This window comes from Semicossyphus pulcher, unplaced genomic scaffold (genome assembly GCF_022749685.1).
Source record: "Semicossyphus pulcher isolate SPU_LCO1_2020_fin unplaced genomic scaffold, fSemPul1.0.p SCAF_10, whole genome shotgun sequence".
Classification (NCBI taxonomy): Eukaryota; Metazoa; Chordata; class Actinopteri; order Labriformes; family Labridae; genus Semicossyphus; species Semicossyphus pulcher.
Genome location: NW_027211604.1, coordinates 29,588,131 through 29,607,443, shown reverse-complemented (window position 1 = coordinate 29,607,443; position 19,313 = coordinate 29,588,131). Strand labels below are relative to the sequence as shown.

At 42.9% G+C, this 19,313-nt stretch overlaps 1 protein-coding gene across 2 annotated transcripts in view; it reads right to left on the bottom strand.

Annotated features, from left to right (window-relative positions):
• Positions 1-19,313, bottom strand: part of robo3 (roundabout, axon guidance receptor, homolog 3 (Drosophila)) — a 97,861-nt gene that overhangs the window by 32,770 nt on the left and 45,778 nt on the right. For both annotated transcript variants that reach the window (XM_069666872.1, XM_069666882.1), the window contains exons 5-8: positions 17,447-17,585; positions 16,137-16,264; positions 5,161-5,285; positions 1,101-1,272 (exon numbers count right to left, since the gene is read on the bottom strand). In XM_069666872.1, coding sequence (XP_069522973.1) covers positions 1,101-1,272; positions 5,161-5,285; positions 16,137-16,264; positions 17,447-17,585 — 564 coding nt within the window. The remainder of the gene's footprint in view (positions 1-1,100; positions 1,273-5,160; positions 5,286-16,136; positions 16,265-17,446; positions 17,586-19,313) is intronic.

The window sequence follows — 19,313 nt, the reverse complement described above, 5'->3', positions numbered from 1 at the left end:
GATAAATCATAACACACACGTTTTGGTAGCAGGGAATTGATTGCTGGCAGATCTTTGGCGAAACACTGAGGGTGAATAAGGACTAAACTTTGCTAAACACTTTGTGAAAGTTAACAAAAAGAATATTTTATGAAAGCACTTTAAATCGAGGATGTGTAAAAATGACAATTGTTGAATGCTCTGTTTATACCAGCTGCAGCACTGGGCCTCCCATCAGGGAAATAGGACGTGCAAAGAAACTTGAACAGCAATAAAAACATCCTTATTTGATGTGCAACTGCAGCTACTGCCTGTAAAGGAGTGGAGTAAGTGTTTCCTAGTGGCACATTTAAGCTTAGTTTGCAGAAGTCAAATAAACTCCTGCACATTCATAAAGGGGGGGAAAGATAAAGACTCTTTGTAACTGAAAGTCCTTGGATTTGTCTTCTTTGTTTCTCTCAAAGCTGTGACCGAGCAGTGACTGAGCAAAAATAGAACATTCACTGCATTCACCTTACTGTTTCATAGAAAGGTGAAACATGTCCTCATTATTATTCTGTGCTCTGATACTGTATCATCAGCTAACTGAAGCTAACTGAGAATGTGTAAAGTTTACTCCCTGAACGGGCGGCTGTGAGGAGGGGAGAGTATGTTGCAGCACGTTCTTTGCATACAACCATCACCAGGTGTCCTCTTTGATCACATCAGATCAGGACTCCTGCCGCTCGCTCATTTGGGGGAAGAAAATTTTAATTCAAGACGGAATTGAAGGGTTTTTCTAATTTGCATCGGCGCATGTGTGTGAGGGAGGGAGGAGGTTAAATCAGAAGATTGTGAGAAATTAATCAAATAAGAAAGAGAGTAGTTGTACTGTTGTTAAAATAAGGAAAGTTCAAGCACATAATTGGTGCATTCTCTTCATCTAGTTCACATGGGGCAATTTAACAATTGTTCTTTTGTCTTAACAAGAATAAAATCATAAAATGTGTTGTTACAAGTAGTCAAATATCATATCAATGTGTAATTGCATGTATTGTTGTGTTATTTACTTCTTATTTGGTGTAACATGTGCGGGACACCCACACCCCTCCTCCATGTTTTTGTGTGTGTATTACACTCACCACTTTCCACCTCCAGCAGGGCTTTGGTCAGGATGCTCCCGGCCACACTGATGGCCTGGCAGATGTAGTAGCCCGAGTCTTCCACCTGGACGTCTGTGATGGTCAGCTCACCACTCAGCGACACTGAGAAACGACCCGCCTGTGACGGCTCCTGGATGGGGAACAGCAAGATCTGCAGAAGAAGAACATCACACAGATTAGTCTTTTTATTTCTCTCCTTCATCATCATTTACTCGTCTTAAGCATAAAGTGAGATTACGCGATCTGTTTTGTGTTAACCATTTCTCATCATTAGCTTAATATTCACACATTTGTGTCAGTGCTTTTACTCAGCAGACTGAAAGAGAAAGAAACCCTTCAGTTCAAACATAAAGGAAGTTATTTCAGCTGCAGACAAAAGCTGCTCCGCTTGCAGCTTTATTAACACCCTGAAAACTCTTGAATGTTCAAGGATAAGGCATTTGTTCACGTGCTCAGCTGGAATAAAAAGATACTTTGGGTCTCTTGAAAATAAAGGCGCGGAAGACTTGGAAGTCGGATGATCAAAGAAAAGTATTCCAATTCAATGTAAAGAGGGAAAATGAGTGAGCAGCAGCTGACCACAGAAGATAGATGGATGAATAAAAGTAATTTAAATGGTGGACCTCAGTTCAACAAATTACTAGAACTTCATGTGCATATGAATGCTTGTCCTCATCTAAGATGATAACAACATGAGAGAGAAGTAGATGTTTGATGGAGGAACAGCAGTAAACAATGGTTTATCAATTGACCCTTCGCTAAGCCCCTCCCTTAAATGGCTACTGTTTATCCTACGTTAGCAACCGTAACTAGGCGCAGGACGCCTGTCAAGCTTTCAGAAGAAAGAGAAGTAAAACGGTGTGCATATGGAATCTGCAGGTCTGACAGCAGATATCCTCTAAGTTGAGAGGGGGGTGTCATATTTTTTTTCCTGAAGTAAAAACCTCGAGAGGAGAGATGTCAGACATCGATTAAAAATTGTGGAAGACAGTGAACTGGTCTTCGCTTGCGATCCTGTCTGGCCTTCACTACCAGCATCGGTGATATCAGCACAGCCTTTATTTGACCACCCCTTGGTTTGTGCCGTTGTTGTGGCGAACTTGTACATTTTGTTGGACTTTCCTGTTGAGCCTTAAGGAGATCCAGTGTTTGGATCAAGGCCACAATATGTGAGCAATATCCTGACACGCTTTCAACAAAATGAAAAAGTGGGATAATTTAGTTTTGCTGGCAATGGACTAAAACATTTTAGATAATGAAAGTGATGGAGAATCATAACTAAACTTAGCTTGCTGTGCAAGAACATTGTTGTTCCTTTATATGATCGTCCTTAACATGAATTGTCAAGAAGTAGGCTGCCTGATGCTTGCATTGAGACCAGTGAGCAAATTATATTCTGGATGTAGCTTTCAAATGCGTGTTGTCGTCCTTTCTGTCGACTTCTCGCTGATATTTGGGAATCAGAAATTTGCTATTATTTCCCTCGGAACATCTCTCACTGTTTTAGTTGAAAACGCCATAATATTTACATGCCGGTGCGAAAGCTTGACAGGCGTAGCAACAGTACCGAAGGGGGTGGTACCTAACAAAAAATAGCATCTAAAACCCCATTTTCAGTGTCAGTTTTCAGCGTGCATCGAAAAAAACAAAGAAGAAAGAGAAGAAAATAGTCGACAGAGCTTATTTAGAGCTTATTTCTTTATTACATCATGCACACCCTCCGCTGCTCTTTTCATCCGGTAAGTCAGAAGTTTACTCGTTTTCATACCAAATAATAATTTGTTAGCTTGCCTTTATCTGCAGGATCATTTGGGTTTATTGGATTTGTGAAAGCACAACCTGCAAATATTTCACCCTCCAGGTATGTGGTAAAACCAAACCCTGTCCTGGTTTATTAATTGATCCAGAGGCTAACAAAGCTTGTTTAATTTCACTGCTTTCTCCAGTAATGTGTCTTGATTAATTTTACTGCTGCAGGCTGAGCAGTACTCGGTTTAAAGCCTCAGTAAAGGCTGAGATCTGGCTTACTTCACTGAACCGGAAAATAAACTAATTTTGCTGTGATTTAATTGCAATAAACAGATTGAAAGGATGCTGAAATTAAAAGATGCATCCTGCTACAGACAGGTAACAAGTTTGACATCCTGCTTTGTCAGATCTGCTGGCAAAATGAGAATGTGTGAATTTCTCACACGAGTTAAAAAAAATTAAGTTTCACAAATGTGCAAATGACGGTTTGGAAAGCAGCTCGCCTTGTTTCTTTTTCTGTTCAGTTCTGCACACTTGGATTTCGTTTACAGAAGAAGAAACCATAACGAATGAAAGAACAATCTCTTCCCCTCCTCGCCCTGCAGCATCGCTCCTGTATATCCTGTTTTATCTGAACAATTTTTTGCACTCCATCCGCTACAGTTCGCTTGCTCACTGTACATCATGAGGAAGTGTTACCCCTAACCCGAACCATGGAGCTGAACAGATGAAATTGGCCTGTTGGATATCATCTCTCATGGGAGCTTCAACTGCATTAACTATTACCATGTATAACCCTTTTTCCACCTACTGTTCACCTGTACGCTGAAACCATTAACAAGCATTTGTACAAATGTTGTATTTGCTTTCACTTTCTAATACAATATAATGTCACCAAAAGCGTGTTTTCCCTCGAGCTGTTATCCCTGATCCTCTCTACTTTCCTTTTTCATTTCACAGTGTGAAATATGTTCCTCTTTCCTGGAGGTTTTTTCACAGAAAGCAAGCCACTATTCACAACATGCTACCCACATATATCCTCTCCCCTTCGTCGTCCTCCTCCATGCTTTCTCCTCTTTATCTCCCTCCTCTGCCCTTGTTCTCCTTCTCCCACACACCTTCTCCAGGCCTCTTTTTTCCACTCTCACTCTCCCCCCTCTAATCTGTACCTGGGAGCCATGCTAACGGCACCCACGCTCTCTCATCAGGCCTTTCAGTGCATTCCAACAGGCTGCAGTGCTTATCACACGCTCGCCTTTCCCTCACACACATACTTTATGCGTGCACAAACCCACACTGACACACACACTTCAGAAGACGTGTAGGCCTGTGCAGACTCACGCTTTGGTGAATAATACCCTGTGTGGATGATGGGAAAAATGAGGTGTGTATGAATGTGTTGTTGTGTGTGTGTGTGAGTCACCCTGGCACTGAACTGAAGCACACAGCAGTAGAAGCAAAGACGGCAGTCAAGAACATGACAGTAAGAAGAGATGCAGCCAGTCAGAATGGCATGTAAAGAAACTAGCTTAGCATAGCATTAGAATAGGGTACCTTTAAGGCTTATTTTTGACACCTGACCAAAGCATGTCCACTAAAGTGCTTATTTATGCCACTGACAGGCTCTGATTGTTATTCCAAGTGTCTGACAACATTACAGAAAGGAGATACACGTTTTTATGTATGAGGAAGATGCTTTTTCCAAACCAGAAACAGCCGTTACGTCCGTCTCCTCAACGCCACCAAAACCCATTGACAAAAACAGTAGTTTTAAATCCAAGAACAGGGGAGTTGTTACAATTGTTTGTTTGCAATCTCGTGTGACTTTTGTGTTTTAAAGGGTTGGTTCTGATGCAACCCAATAACACAACCAAACCAACCAGTGGAGGCATCAGTAGACCAGGTATACTCACATGTTCTGTGAGGTACAATTGTTATTTTTGTCAATAGAGTCTGGTGGCTTTGAATAGAGCGACATAAAATCTGTAAGCATTTTACTCTTTACCAAAAAGGTCTTACATATACAGTATATTCCTTCACTCTGGCCCATTTGTAAAATTACATAGCTTCACTATTCTAACTCCATTTTTGTGCCGGTACAGACTTTATTCACCAGTCGGAGCCCTGTTAACCACAAGCCCTGCCTGCCACTCAACACGGTTCTCCCGTACAGCCACTGTCAGACACAAATTGACCATGAAAGTGTGATGGATGCCTCAGAGGGCAGAACGACTGTCATCCTCTGTGAAAAAGAAGAGTTGACTTCAATACATGTCAGAATCTTCCTCACCTGGCTGCCTTCTCTCTGCCAAAACACGGCCGGCGGAGGGTTTCCTTTGGTGCCACAGAGGAACGTTACGGTGCGACCTGGAGCCGTAATCTGGTCCCGCGGCCGGACCACAATCTGAGGGGGCACTGCAACAAAGAGCAGAGAGAGAGAAATGGTTATCAGTCAGTTACATAGATGTCTTTGTCTGTCATTCTTTGTTTGTGGTGAGTGGGCTTAATACAGTGAGAAGGTGGCAGCAGTGGTGATGAGTGCGTTAAGCAACAACAGATCACCAGTGATGACAACAAGTCATCACTGACAACTCTCACTCAACCTCTCCAGGTCTCTTTATCTCTCTATTACATACACCTACACACCTACACACACACCTACACACACACACACAAACACACACCTACACACACACACACACACACACACACACACACACGCACACACACACACACACGTACACACACGCACACACACACACGCACACACACACACAGTCCCATAGTCACATACCTGTATCTCAGCAGATCTCAGCTGCCAATTAAAACCATATTTTATGACTGTGTTTGATCGGCTGTTAATTAACAATTTTCCATTGACATAGATAAAATACGGTCAAATATTAAATCAAGGTTACTAACCAATTATGTTTGATTATCCCTTCTTATCATAAGGTGTCAAAATGGGCCCTATTTAGACGGCGGAAGGTGCACAGTCGTATGGCGCTAAGTGATTCAGGGCGTGTCTGACGCACTTTTGCTCATTACGCGGCGCACAATCTGGGCACAAACCGAGGCGCAAGGCGCAAAGAGATTGGCTGAAGTCCCTGGCTTATTCATAGATGTGTTTTCGCCATAACATGAATCAAACCGATCAGAGTGTCAGCTGTCATTCTCTTTAAGAGCCCGGTGCGCATGCAGGCAGGCGTGTTGCTATTTACACAGCCGATTTCAGTCATTCTTATATGAACTGGGCTGGCATATTTTGCCGTCTCACAGTCCTCTGTCCCATAAACAATTTAATTTCACTGTATCTGCAAACACACTGCTTTTTCCTTATGAGTTTTCCTTAGTAGTAGTGCGTCCCTGTGTGAGTGACAAGCAGAGACTCATGTTGTGAACTCACCGATGTGTGTCCCTAATGCGCCCTCTAAATAGCAGAGATAGACTGCGGCGCAGTCATTTGCTGCCTTCTCAAGATCGCAACGCACTACCCGTTTGCCTGACCACACCTCATTTTAAGACCAACACGCCCGTAGGCGCTAACGTGGGCACAACATCACTCGCTGTTTACACAACGTGGGCGCTGGGCGTGAAAATGACGACTGAGACGGGTGGAAGATATAGCAATGACACACGCTGGGTGTACGATAAGGCCCAATGTGTGAAGGCCAGAACAGACAATTAATTATGTTTGATACTTTTTACTATTTTTTTAAGTCCACATACAGGGATGTTGTCTCACTGATGTTCTGAGGCTGCACAGAGAAAACAAAGAATCCCCTTTTAAGGATAAGACTTGGGTCAGACTCAGGTTCACGTTACTTCTCTCTTCCATAAACCAGATAATGAAATATTGTGAAGCGTGGATTGGGTTTGTATCTGCTGCACTGATCCCACCAAAGCAGAAAATACAAGTGCATCTCCATTAAAAGACACATTTAAGCATGAGGCAAAGAGGCCTTCAGGTGGAAGACGAGTTCCTGGTTCCTGACTCTAGTTCCTGTGGCTCCTTCATGCCTGGAATCACAGAGGCATACGGCTCTGCGTCTCTACCAGGACTAGGACTCAGAAAAGATTGCCCTTGACCTTGATTCATCTCGCTTTGAATGATAAGGCCGGCAATAGACGATTATTGATTAAGCTATAGGCCATGATAATCAATCTCCTCTGTTTAGGTGTGGAGCTCAGAACCCACAGGAGCACACAGTCAGGTTTGTGGGTCACCTTTCTGATCCCAGGCACCAGGCTAATCACAAGCCTTTGAACATAGATGGAAGGCAGGAGGGCGTGATTGTGACTCTACACACACACACTCACACAGCACACACCCAGAGACCTCTTTGATTTCTATTGATTCTGCAGCAAGTGACAGGCCTTTCTCCACAGAGGGGGGTGTGAATGCATAATCATGCCCTCCACCAGCAGTCCTAATTGATTTCTCATCTTCCCACCTGATCTCCTGCTTCTCTTTCATTCTCCGTCTCAATTAGCATCGAGACAAACAGAGAGAAAGAGAAAGACAGGAGGCGGAGAAGCTTCCTAAAGAATAGAAACAGGAAAACACTCACAGCGACAGCGAAAGAGAAAGTCGTGGAGAAGTGGAAGAAAATAAAGGGGAATTTCCAACCAGGTTTTTGATGCCAATTACATTTCTAAGGGTTTCTTACACAAATTACTTGATTGTGTGCCTTCCCTACAATATAATGTATTTGATGTAAAAAATATACATCATATAAATATCTTGAATTTTGCAAAGCTGACCCCAGTGACAGAAAGATGGAGCAAGACAACAAACAAACAAAAATAAACCATGGCAGGATGACGCACCTTTAAGCCTGGATTGTTTTTCTTTCAGTTCGACTGTTGCAGTTCAAACGCAACAAAACTTTGCCTCAAATTCAACCCAGAGCAATCACAGTTTGAGAAATGTTGCTGGGATAAGTGAGCTAAGAGGAGGCCGATTTGTCTTTCTTTTGGTTGCAAGGGTTAAAGATGGATTGAGTCCTCAATGAGGAGAAAACAGAATGGAAACCAAAGCTGTTTACACATATGAACTCATTCACACATGCACAACATAGCATGAGAGTGTCCATTTAAGACGGAGTTCTCAACTACTGGAAATACTAATTTGGTTTATGCCAGGGGAGGCAACTGGGTAGAGCATGCAGGAGGAGGAGGAGCTCCGTAATGGTTTTTTTTTTTATTATTGATATCATAACAACATGTATAAGGACGTATCTGCAATTCAAATGTAAGAGGTAACCGGAAGAGTATGAAGCTGAGAAACTCATGCAACATGAAGGACGTCATCAACACGTCCACTCGCTTGCAGTGAACGCTCTGGACAATTTAAAGTCTGTTTAATGTCAGGGTCAGCTGATTGGAACACGTGTGAAAGGTGCTTCAGATAAACAGAGGAAAGTTTGTCAGGAAAACAGGTCGGCACTGAGAAAGCAGATAACTGTGAAGTACTGAAAGTCTCTCTGATGTGACATGTCGGTGCAGTGACTGGATTAAGAGTCTCTGTCTGCACATCTCCAGCCCTCCTCTTTGTGACTCGCCCGCTGTAATCACTCACCTTAGACGAGTGTGCGAGCTTAATTTCATGCCCATCATCCACATTTTATTCTGCTGCCTCAGGGATTACGTTGCCTTTTGCTAACCTAAAGTCTGCTTCCACCACGGGCCCCTTCACACAGCGGGAGGGGATCCATGCGTCAGCAGCAGCATTAATCACAGCTAAAGGGGGCCTTGTGTGAGGTGGACAGGGTCATGTCCATGTAGACCCCAGCTAACCCTAAAGGTCAGAGCCCAAACATGCGCCGAGTGTTTTGCATTTGAAGCACAGAGTGAGATACGGTCCCTGCCTACACTTCCTAGATACCTTCAGGACTTCCTGATGAGACTGATGCAAGGCCTGAAATATGAAAGAAATGCAGTGTAATATGACGACTTCTTATGTAATGCGACTGCACATACAGCTGTGATAAACCCACTGGAGGAAGGACACATATCAGAACACACTGACAAGCAGGTAATTTGACAAACAGTTGTCAACACCTGAACATTTTCCCGCTGCGCCTGTAACAACGACATAACTCTGACCCAAATACAGCGACTTTCGGAATATTCAGGCTATTAAAATGCCGTTTTTGGCGCGCTACACAGCCTGTCTGGAGAATAACAATGTTTGATTTGAGGAGGCAAGTCGGCACATTGCCTCGGGCTGTAATAAATAATTAGCAATAATGGGTGCACTCGGCGCGACACTGAGCTTTAGATTTAGGGCAGGGAGGAACATTAGCATCCTCACATGGGACGGAAACAGGGAGATGGATTGCAACAAAGCAGCTGAAATATACATGACAAAAATCAGCGAACAATGCCTGCATGTCGCTCGTACAGTGGTTTAATATTCCGTGCTGCCGGCTCGTAGGTTTGACAGCCGCTTGAAGTGTCCTTTAAAAAAGAAAGAAACTATTTTTCTCTTTATCAAACACAGTGGCACCTCAATTTTCCTGCTTTATAAAGTATATAACCGGGTCTGCAGAAATGACGGCACATAAACCGATAACTGCGGGGAGGTGACAGCGAGGTAAATTGGGGAACGTCTAAATAAAGAATGAGACACTTGAGATAGGAATTCAAAGGACCCTGGAGACATCTTTTATATGCTGGATATTGCCGCAGCTGAAGAACACATAACAAGGCTAACATGCCAAGAGGGAGGCAAAAATAGACGAGGACTGCAAGTCGAATTTCCACAGCTTTACGATAAGAGCTGTCAGGTTGAAGGAGGAGAGTCTGCTCTGAGTGTGAAGAGTCTGAACTCTCTGAATGGTTCTGTGTGCTCTCCTGTAAAGTGAAGACACATGGTCAGTTCTGACTTTTTGGACTGGACCTTTAGGTTAAGGCTTCATGGGTGAGGTTAGAATATGTGGTGGGGGTTAGAATGACTTGCAATGCAATCAGACAACCCATTATCTATGTCCTTCCAGAAGGCTCTATGGCAGATTAGTTGGGCAGTCACTCAGCCAGAGAGAGTCCGAGTAAGATGTTTTGAGCCTCTATGTAGCAGGCTTCAGAAACATACCAGTCAAAGAGATCTTCTCTATAAACAGATATCAGCAGAAGAAGGAGGAATCTGTAGGCCAGGGATGGGATGTTTGAAATTAGAAATATTCTGTGATGTTTGAAGTCAGAGTAGTATTGATCAATCACATTTGAGCTGGCTTTGGTTTTATGCATGAAGACTGTGTGGAGGGCAAAAGAGGGGGATAGCAGCGGCCGAGATGTAATCCTGGAACTAGGGCTGGGCGATTAAACAATAACGATCATTATATCAATATAATTTTTCTCGATAGATAATAGATAGAGATAGATATATTTACACCACCCAAAGACCGGAAAAGAGGGGGCGCTAATGTGCCTTAAACGCTAGTTGCCACCTGCCATTTAAGAGAAGAAGAAGAACAGCCAATCATGTCGCAGGGATAGAGGTAGGCAGGCTTACAGCTAGACTTTTGGAGCGGAATGGAAAAAAGCAGCGCGAAAACATCATCGACAAGAAAGGCCACTCAGCTTCAGTAGTTTGGAGAATTTACAGTCCGACCCAAAACAGAGCAGCGTGCACGGCAAACTGTGCTGAAGACTTGCCAGCTATGACGGGCAACACCACAAACCCTTGCCATCATTTGAAACAATATCACCGGTTAGAACACACCGAAAGCAACATATTACAGTCCAAAACGAGTGTAAGTGTACGCTCAACAAGCACCGGGCCAGTAAGTGCGACTCCCCAGCAGCAAACTATCATATCAGGGTTTTTCAGCACCGTGCCTTACGATACAGCTTTAAAACCTGAGACTGCAGACAGACCTGCCTTTCTGGCCTGTAACCTGTAGGGTGATGGCTTTTTTTGTTTTATGACATTTTGACAGTTGTCATATTTATTTTGTGTATTTATTTTGTTTGTATTGTCAGGCAGCTCAACATTAAAAAATGTCTCTGCACTAAAGGGTTTGACATGTTTCTTTATAAAGACATATCTTCATAGGAGTGCAGATAACAATCCAGATGTAGATGTCGTCTTTCAACTCCAACTCCCCTCTCATCTCTCAAGTTGCTCAGATTGTAAACATGACTATTGGACAGGAGAGGGAGTCTTGATATCCGATATCAGTCATAACGGTACACTGAAGCCCTGAAATGTTGGATGCTTCCCAAAGAGGCTCCACTGTCGTCAGGCTATAGCTAATGGCTGTCCTGACTGGAAAAGAGAAGGAAACCATTCTGACATGCTAGCCTAGAAATCATCTTTGAGTATGACACAATTTGTGTGCCAAAACGTTCTATTGGCTGCCCCATGTGTTTTGAATTTAGCCATTTTTGGGACAACATCAGTGTTATTCCAGCCCAGTAGCTGGGGTTCATGTTTATAATGGACAATATTCTGTCAGTGCTAATACAGGAGTAGTGTGCTCCCTGTAGCAAGGTAGATGTAGAGGGAGTGAAGGTTGAGGTAGTGGATGGACATTCGACAAGTTTGACTTCCAAGCAATAGAAAGTTCTTTTAGTTGCCCGATCTTGGGGATTGGAAGAGGCCTAACCAACCAACAACAATGGAGGGGAATGGATGGAAAGATGGACTGAATCTTAAACATACCATGTTTGCCCGAAGCACCATCTTCTCTAATCTAAACCAAACCATGCTTGCCTCAAAACATTGACAATAAAGGTTATGCAACGCTCTGCGGAGCTGCCAATATTTATGTTCTGTTTAGTTGCTGATCCCAACTTTAGTTTGTTTTGGGAAGGAACATGATCAATGGAAAATCTCCATAAACAAAATAAAGTAGACAAATGTATCTCCCCGCTCAGCTCCTTACCCCATACTGTGCTCAGTGCGACACATCAGAGACTGATTTGTTCCACTGCCGCTGTATGTAAACAGCATGTTTTTCACTCACATAGCAAAGTTAGACAAAGTGCTTACAAGCAAAGCCTCTAACATCCTCCACTCCCCCATCTGCACTTGACAAGTGATTTGCACCAACATACTGAAGCTATCACACACGGGGGATGGGGGCACAAATACACACACACACATACCCGGCAGGAGGTCCTCGGGGGCCTCGATCTGACAGGCAGCTGTCACAGTCCCACGCTGATGCAGACAGCGAGTTTCACACACGTACACTCGAGTAAACACACTCACATCCTGCTGCGGCTGCATGAGTCTAGAGCTTCATCCTCTCACATCACATCCTCTCTGTCTCTACACTCAGTCTTATTCCTGCTGCTGTTTTCTTCTGCAGTGATGATTGAGGAGGAGGAGGTTGTTTCCTGGGCATAATGTATTACAGCTGAACCATAACTCAGCCATGCTTTTATTCAATTTGGAGGTGGACCTTTGTGCCCACATCTCCCGCCGCCTGTTTATCCAACATCCATTTATAAATTAGAGGGGTTGGTAGAGCTTAAAATAGACTGACAATAAGTTATAAAGGCAGCACTGTAATGCTTTGCCTTAATAATATCGAGCACCCTCAGGCTAGACAATGGAGTGAACCCCTCCTACAGGAGAAATGACACAGAAATTGAACTACAATTCAAAAGGACGGCCACCCTGCCTCCTGTCTGTAGATTTAGTACAACTACACAACTTATAGTTGTATAGTTGTACCCCCTACCCGACTAACCCCCAACCCCCCACTGCGAGAGCTTTGGCTTGCCCCAGTTTAATCACTGTCCTTTGCAAGCTTGATTTGTCCACACTGCTACATATTTAACTTTTCCATATAAAACCCTGTTTTTTAAAAACAACAGATAACACTGATAACTCTGCTGGAGATTCAAATCCCTTACATAATCATTTAAAGGGGCGTAATATGCTAGTAATTTCAAGCATCATATTTCACTCTGTGATACCTGTGGAGTAGCTCAGCATAATTTACAGTTTAAAAAACTGTGCAGGCCCTCATATAGCCTCTGCCTGAAACAACTCAGTCAGCTCTGTCCCTTTAAGAAACCCCGCCCCTACAAGCCCGCTTTCTTCTGATTGGTCAGCCCTCCAAAGCCTGCCGAGGGGCAGAACTCAGTGTTTGAGGCACGCTACCCTGTGGCCATGTTGTTGGCAAAAAGTTAACTTCACTTGTTCGATGTGAAATGAATGTCTGGAGCTCTCGTCCTTTGGAAAAGTAAACACTGATTTCCTTCCTTAGTAGACAAACAAACACTTTCTCCAACACATTCTTAACCAACCTGACGAGCAGAGTAGTGTGGGGAATTACGGGTCTTTGAAGGGAGCCAGATGTTATGGCTCTGTTCCTTTTCAAGAGCCGTTCAAAACTGCTCATCATTCTTTATGATACAACTCTGTATGACTACAGAGGTGTCAACAAAAAAAACCCCCAACAAACTTGGCGTAGGGTTATAATGTTGCTCAGCGTCGGCACTATATTGTGGTAATATGATTGTGCTGCACGTGACCTAGCATTGCGGAGTTGCAGTTGAAAAAAGCTGCCTGTGGTAATTCAGGATAAAGGGGAGTGGATCTCGTGCAGGCAGTGAAATTTGGGCACAACTATAAAAAGTACGGCAATCAACCACAGTGAAGAAACAATATTTGCACTTCTATGGTAAAAGGCCTTTTTCCTATTTTACACACTAAAGAATCCTAAAATGATATCGTAGCCGAGCTGCTTGCTCTTATATGACAGCTTTAATACTGCACTGCTCTGATTTCTGAGGAGGAAACACTGTTAATTTAGTTTTTTACAGAAGTGTAGAGGCACAGTTTTCCACAGAGGGAATTAAATTGTCAAAGCATGCGTGATTAATCAGTATCCAACTGCAGAACTCGTTTCTTTTATAGTGTTTAGGATGTTTAGGCTTTTATCGGCTGTACTTCTTTTTCATTATATGTTTTATGCATTCAGGAGGGTTTGTGGGCTAAATATCCCCAGTATTGATGAAAGCCGGGCTCTTCGTTGTAATGGAAACTCCACCTCGGAGTGCTAAAGCATGACTGGAAAATCAAAAGCTTCCTACTCCCGGTGCTTCCAGAGGTACTTAAATACTAATTGATTATCCTCTATTCCTAATCGGTAAAAAGAAACAGTGGTAGAGAGCGGGGTGGCCTCCAACATGGCTATCTTAAAGTCTGCATCAGTATGACTCACTGTCTCCGACGCACGTTCAGTCTCTCTCTTAAGCACACACACTGACACACACAGAGACACTCATATATACATGCAAAGATGGGATGAAATGGAATACTTACAGGATGGTCCGACTGCAGTGATGGGATGCAGAAAGGGATGAAAAAGAAAAGAGGACAAATAAACAATGAATGAGGACGAGATGATGAGCGCATGATGATACTGGTGGAAACATTTGAACAAGACAGAGTGAAACTTTAGAGCATCTCAGACACTCTGGTCAATTTAAATTGAATAATCTCAGAAGTTAACTGGATGTCAACGGAGTTAAGTGGAGTTTGCTATTTAAATGAAGTGCTCCCAGAGGAGGGGCGAGTGCAGGAGCAGGAGGAGAAATGATGTGCTGACATACAGGTGAAGATTGTGTTCTGATTGATCTGTGGTTTGGTGTAACACGGTGTGTGTTTGTGGGTGTGTGTTTGACTCCTATTATTCTTAATACTGCAGCTGCATGCACCAGCCCACAATCAATCTCTATTTGCCTTGAAGCCGCCGCTGGGAATGACTTCTCCATTATGCTGCAACATTTTGTGAGTGAAGCACAGCATTGCATGTTTGTATACGTGTGTTTTCTCTTGCACCAACAAATAGCCTGTGTCTGTTTGTGATTGTAAGCATATGTATGGTTACAGTATGCGAGTGTGTTGACAGATGTCAGAAGTGTCGGCGCAGACTGGAGGGCTCGCTCACAGAATCAACTCTTCCAAAGTCAAACTCTAAATATTCCCTTTTATCATCACAAATGACAGATTTCTCCTCAACACGCTGACTTTATTCTAATGCAATTTCACTGCTGTTTGATCTCGGCTCTCTCTCCACTGGGATGACGAGCGGAGGCTTGAAAGAAACTTAAAATCCATTTTTCACTTCTTCTTCTCCTACAGTTCCAGTGAGCAGCATGTAGCCAGTGGCATGATATAGAGGGTTTTAACCAGCCGCAGCGTCCACCCATCTCTCTCAACTCAGTGGTTTCCCTGACTTCTTATGGCTCAAATCTCCTCATTAAAACATGCTGGACATTAATGATAACATTCAAAATGTTCTTAAAGAGACTCGATATATTCCACAAAAGCTGCCAACTTTAATTTATTTCATCAAAAAGAAAGAAATGAGAACATGCTGGTGGGTGGGATGTTTTGTGATGCATCACAGCAAAACTGTCCATCTGTGCAAATTATTTTCTCATGTATTCAGTGCTACATCTTTTGACAGTGCACAATTTCCTCCTTTCACTTGTTAAATGATATCAAATTAAAACAAGCAGGATACGACTTAAAGTAATAATCTTTAAGATTTTCATGTAAATAAATGTCTGTTAAGTCTCTATCTATCGCTGAATGAGGTGACACAATGGTGATTGAGTCTATGGCCCACTGATGAAAGCCTTTGCATTTGCAGTATCACAGACTGGGTGTCTGTGGCGACTTTGGCGGAAAAAATCACAAGCGGCGCCCAGTTAGTGACGTGTTTTCCATCAGCCAGCAGTGGTTGGTCTGCCAGAGAGGGTGGGCGGAGCTAAGCGGCTGCTTTTCCGGTCTCTGCAAGTGTTGCGAGTAAACAGTAATCTACTATGGCTGAAAGAAAACAAAGAAAGATGGATGACTACAGATACAACTTCAAAAAGAAGTGAAAATCCAAAGAAAAAGAAACTCGACGCTCAGATGAAGCAAACAGTCTGAAAAGGAAAGCGACCGTCAGCCAGGAAAATCAAGAGTTACAACCAGAGCCAACCGTGGACGTCACACATGCAACACTGTCTGGATATCTGGGAAGTGTGCACCCGTAATTACCGTTTATCACCATAGGTGCCGCCAAAGAGAACGAAACTGAGATCTTTGCGTAAACAAGTTTAAGTTAGAGGACAGATTTTCTATTGTTGAGAAAATTGCTTTTTTGTTTTTTACCTTATACAAACTATGTGCTAAATTAAATGGTAAAACGCCACATTTGACTAAAGTATGTTTTGACGCATGTATTTGCAGTTTGCTTGTGTGTGTGTTTGTGTAGTGATGACTGAGGCAGTGAGTAGCCGATGTCTCACCGTGCACTTGCAGGGTCCCCGACGCCTCTGCTTTGCCCACACTGTTCTCTGACACACAGGTGTAGGTGCCCTCATCTTCCCCTCTCACCTGGGTCAGACGCAGGCTGTTGTCACTGCGGATCTCAAACCTGTAAAGACACCGTCACACAAAATTTACTTTACCTTTACTTCAATGTTGAGTTATCTGCTCCCATAATCCTTTGAAAACTGCAACTGCGTGGCACAAAATGTCGAGCTATCAGGCTGTTTTTCTTTCTTACTGGCAGGTGATGTAATGGAGGTGACAATATGAGACTTTTATTTGATTGGTAAATCTCATATAAGTGTCTACATTTTAACAGATGTGAAAAGAAGAAGTAAAGAAGGTGTTTTAAAAAGAAAAAGTGTATATAATCCAAATTTTCACACACACACAAAGACATGCATGTGAAGGCAGAAAAGCTTCCTGGAACGCAAAAACAAGATCTGTGTAGATCTGATCGAGCTGACAACAAGGGAACATTTTACTTGATTTCCCCTGGGGGATCATTAAAAGTTTCATCCAATCTAATCACAGTAGCGGACTCTCACAGTCGCACAGTTTTATCCGGTACTATAACTGGCAGCAGAGAAAGTACAGACACAGTCTTAAAAGGCACGCAGCTTATTCGAGGGCTGTTTATTTATTGAGTTGCTTTTTATTTTAGCAAGTTTCTATTGAAATACAAAATCTTTTTATCATGAGAGTCCCGGCCAAGACAGGAGCATAAAAAGAGTTTCACATTAAAGAATGAAAAACAGATAGAAATGAAATCAAAGAATGAAGAAGTTCAGCAACAGGACAACGTGCCTGTTTGAATAATTGTCTCTGTACTGTTCATGTCACTTACACAAGCTGCTGAGCCACATGAAGCACAAATCTGATGTCTGCAATCACTTTGTATCCTTGAACAGCATTTATATAAACATTACTTCACTTACTTGTTGATGTAGACATTAAAGCAATCGTTATGTCATTGGGAGCTGGAATTTACTTCAATTTGTTGCCCATTACACCTCCAAAACATCTTGCACTTAAAAACTTCTGCAGAGTGGAAATACAGCCACTTGATCATCTTGCCTATCTTAGCGCTGATGGAAACATAATCAGGATAATCAAAGAGGCAGACAGTAGTTCTTTAAACAGCTCGTATCCAGACATGTTAAAGGTTGCATAAGTAGTAACTAACACTGTGGCACCCAGCACATCTTGTTGATATAATCACAGCAGGGTGGCACTGACGCATTGTGCTGTTCCAACACACACTACATTGGAGTCATTTCTGTCCTACCTGCCCCGGGGCAGCTCTCCCTCCTCTCTCCGCCAGCGGACAGTCGGAGTCGGGTCCCCGTGCACCTCGCAGAAGAAGTCCACCGTGTCGTCTGCCAACACCACCTGGTTCACTGGCTGTTTGGTGAACACCGGCCGCTCTGAAATCAGAGACAGACAGAATGGAGAGAGGATGATGAATGGATGGGGTACTACTCCTTAATTGCAGATTGACTTTACACAGTTTTCATCAACACATAAGCCTAGGAGACTAATTCTGCTTGATATAATACTTTTGATACAAAGTCCAAACTTTAGGGTTTCTAATTTATCTTAAATGCTCTTTGTAAAACTTGGTATCGAAGAACCAAAGTAAGCCAGAGAGAGATGTGGGAGTAATGAGATAAAAGCTGGGAAAAAAGAAGGGAGTAATGGAGCAGAAGAGCAGGAGGTGAAGGGTTGGAGGGGTTAAGCATGCTGTGGAAGGCTGTGCAGGAGAGCTGCATTGCACCAGAGCTCACTTTGAGTCTGAATATTTGATCCGAGTGCCAACTGAGCCAAGAGATTTCTGGCCAAACTTTCACCAACACAAAACATTTCAGGATCAAGCTGCAAAAACGTGCAGGTACAGATGGTGAATCTTTAATGGCAGATTAGAAGAAATGAGTTTCAACTTAAATGACCCCTCCAGGCTTATCAGACTGTTTCAGCAGCTGAGGATGAGAATAACAAGTGACCGACAAAGATATTCATTGTGAAAGCTAAAACCAAGCCACCACAAGTGAACATAATCAAAAAAGAAGATTTCATGATTACTGATAGAGTTACAAGCCTGGTGCAGGTGAATACAACATTAGGTGGAAGAATCAATACACCAGGGACATATGTGCACAGAGATAAATATGCATTGTAAGCTCTTATCATGGTCATAAGCTGTGATAGCCGAGAAATGAGTGCAGATGTGCACCACCTATTATGTTGCAAATTTCACAGATGGCAGTAATATCAAATATAATGGAAAGTGTCAGGCCATGCATTTTCAGCAACCATAAATTGATTAATTAGGTGTTTTATACACTGAGTTAAGGTTTAATATTGCAACACAGTGTGCAGAAGGAGCAGCATCTGGGCTGCAGTGAGGATTGAAAAGAAAATATCAATTTTCTATCTGTTTCCTGGAATCAATACACGCTTTGAGAACGCTTATTCTGCCGCTCTGCTAGGAGAAAAGCAGATAGTCAGAGAGAAGGGAAGGATCAGAGAGGTCAGAGAGCAACGCAGAGGGCAGCTGAAAGGAAACATTCATCTTCTGCTACAACATCAGCTTACGAAGGAAAGCGAAGCCCAAGAGAACAGATACCCAGAGGGAGACAGAAACCACACGTTACTTTCAAACCTGGGCTCTTTTATTACATATATTAGGGTCCAGACAATCTCAAATCACATCAGCTATAATCTGACAGCGATGTAGCCTCTGGGCACAAAGGTGAACATGGCTGGGCATGTAGCAGGCAGTTAGCGATAAACGACTTCCTTTTCTGCTGCATTGTTTTTCTTGTGATTGACTTTAACGGCTCTTACCTTTGCTGAAATTTCAACATGATGATGCAGATAAGCGAAAAGTCAAGATGAAGCTTTGTCGGGTCTGTCCTCAAGAGGAGAGTAAACCTAGTTTAAAATGCTTGTTTGTTGCACAGAGGTCGGATCCATCATTTCTGATGCATTCAAGGAAGTCGGGAAATCTGGACGGCTTTTGTGACACAGCGTCAGGGAATTTATAATTATTATTATTATTATTTAAGTTGAGTTTTTGATCTAGAACAGATTGTTAGCTGTTAGCATGCAGGTGTTTGTTTATAGAGGTTAACAAGAAGCTAAATTGTCATCAG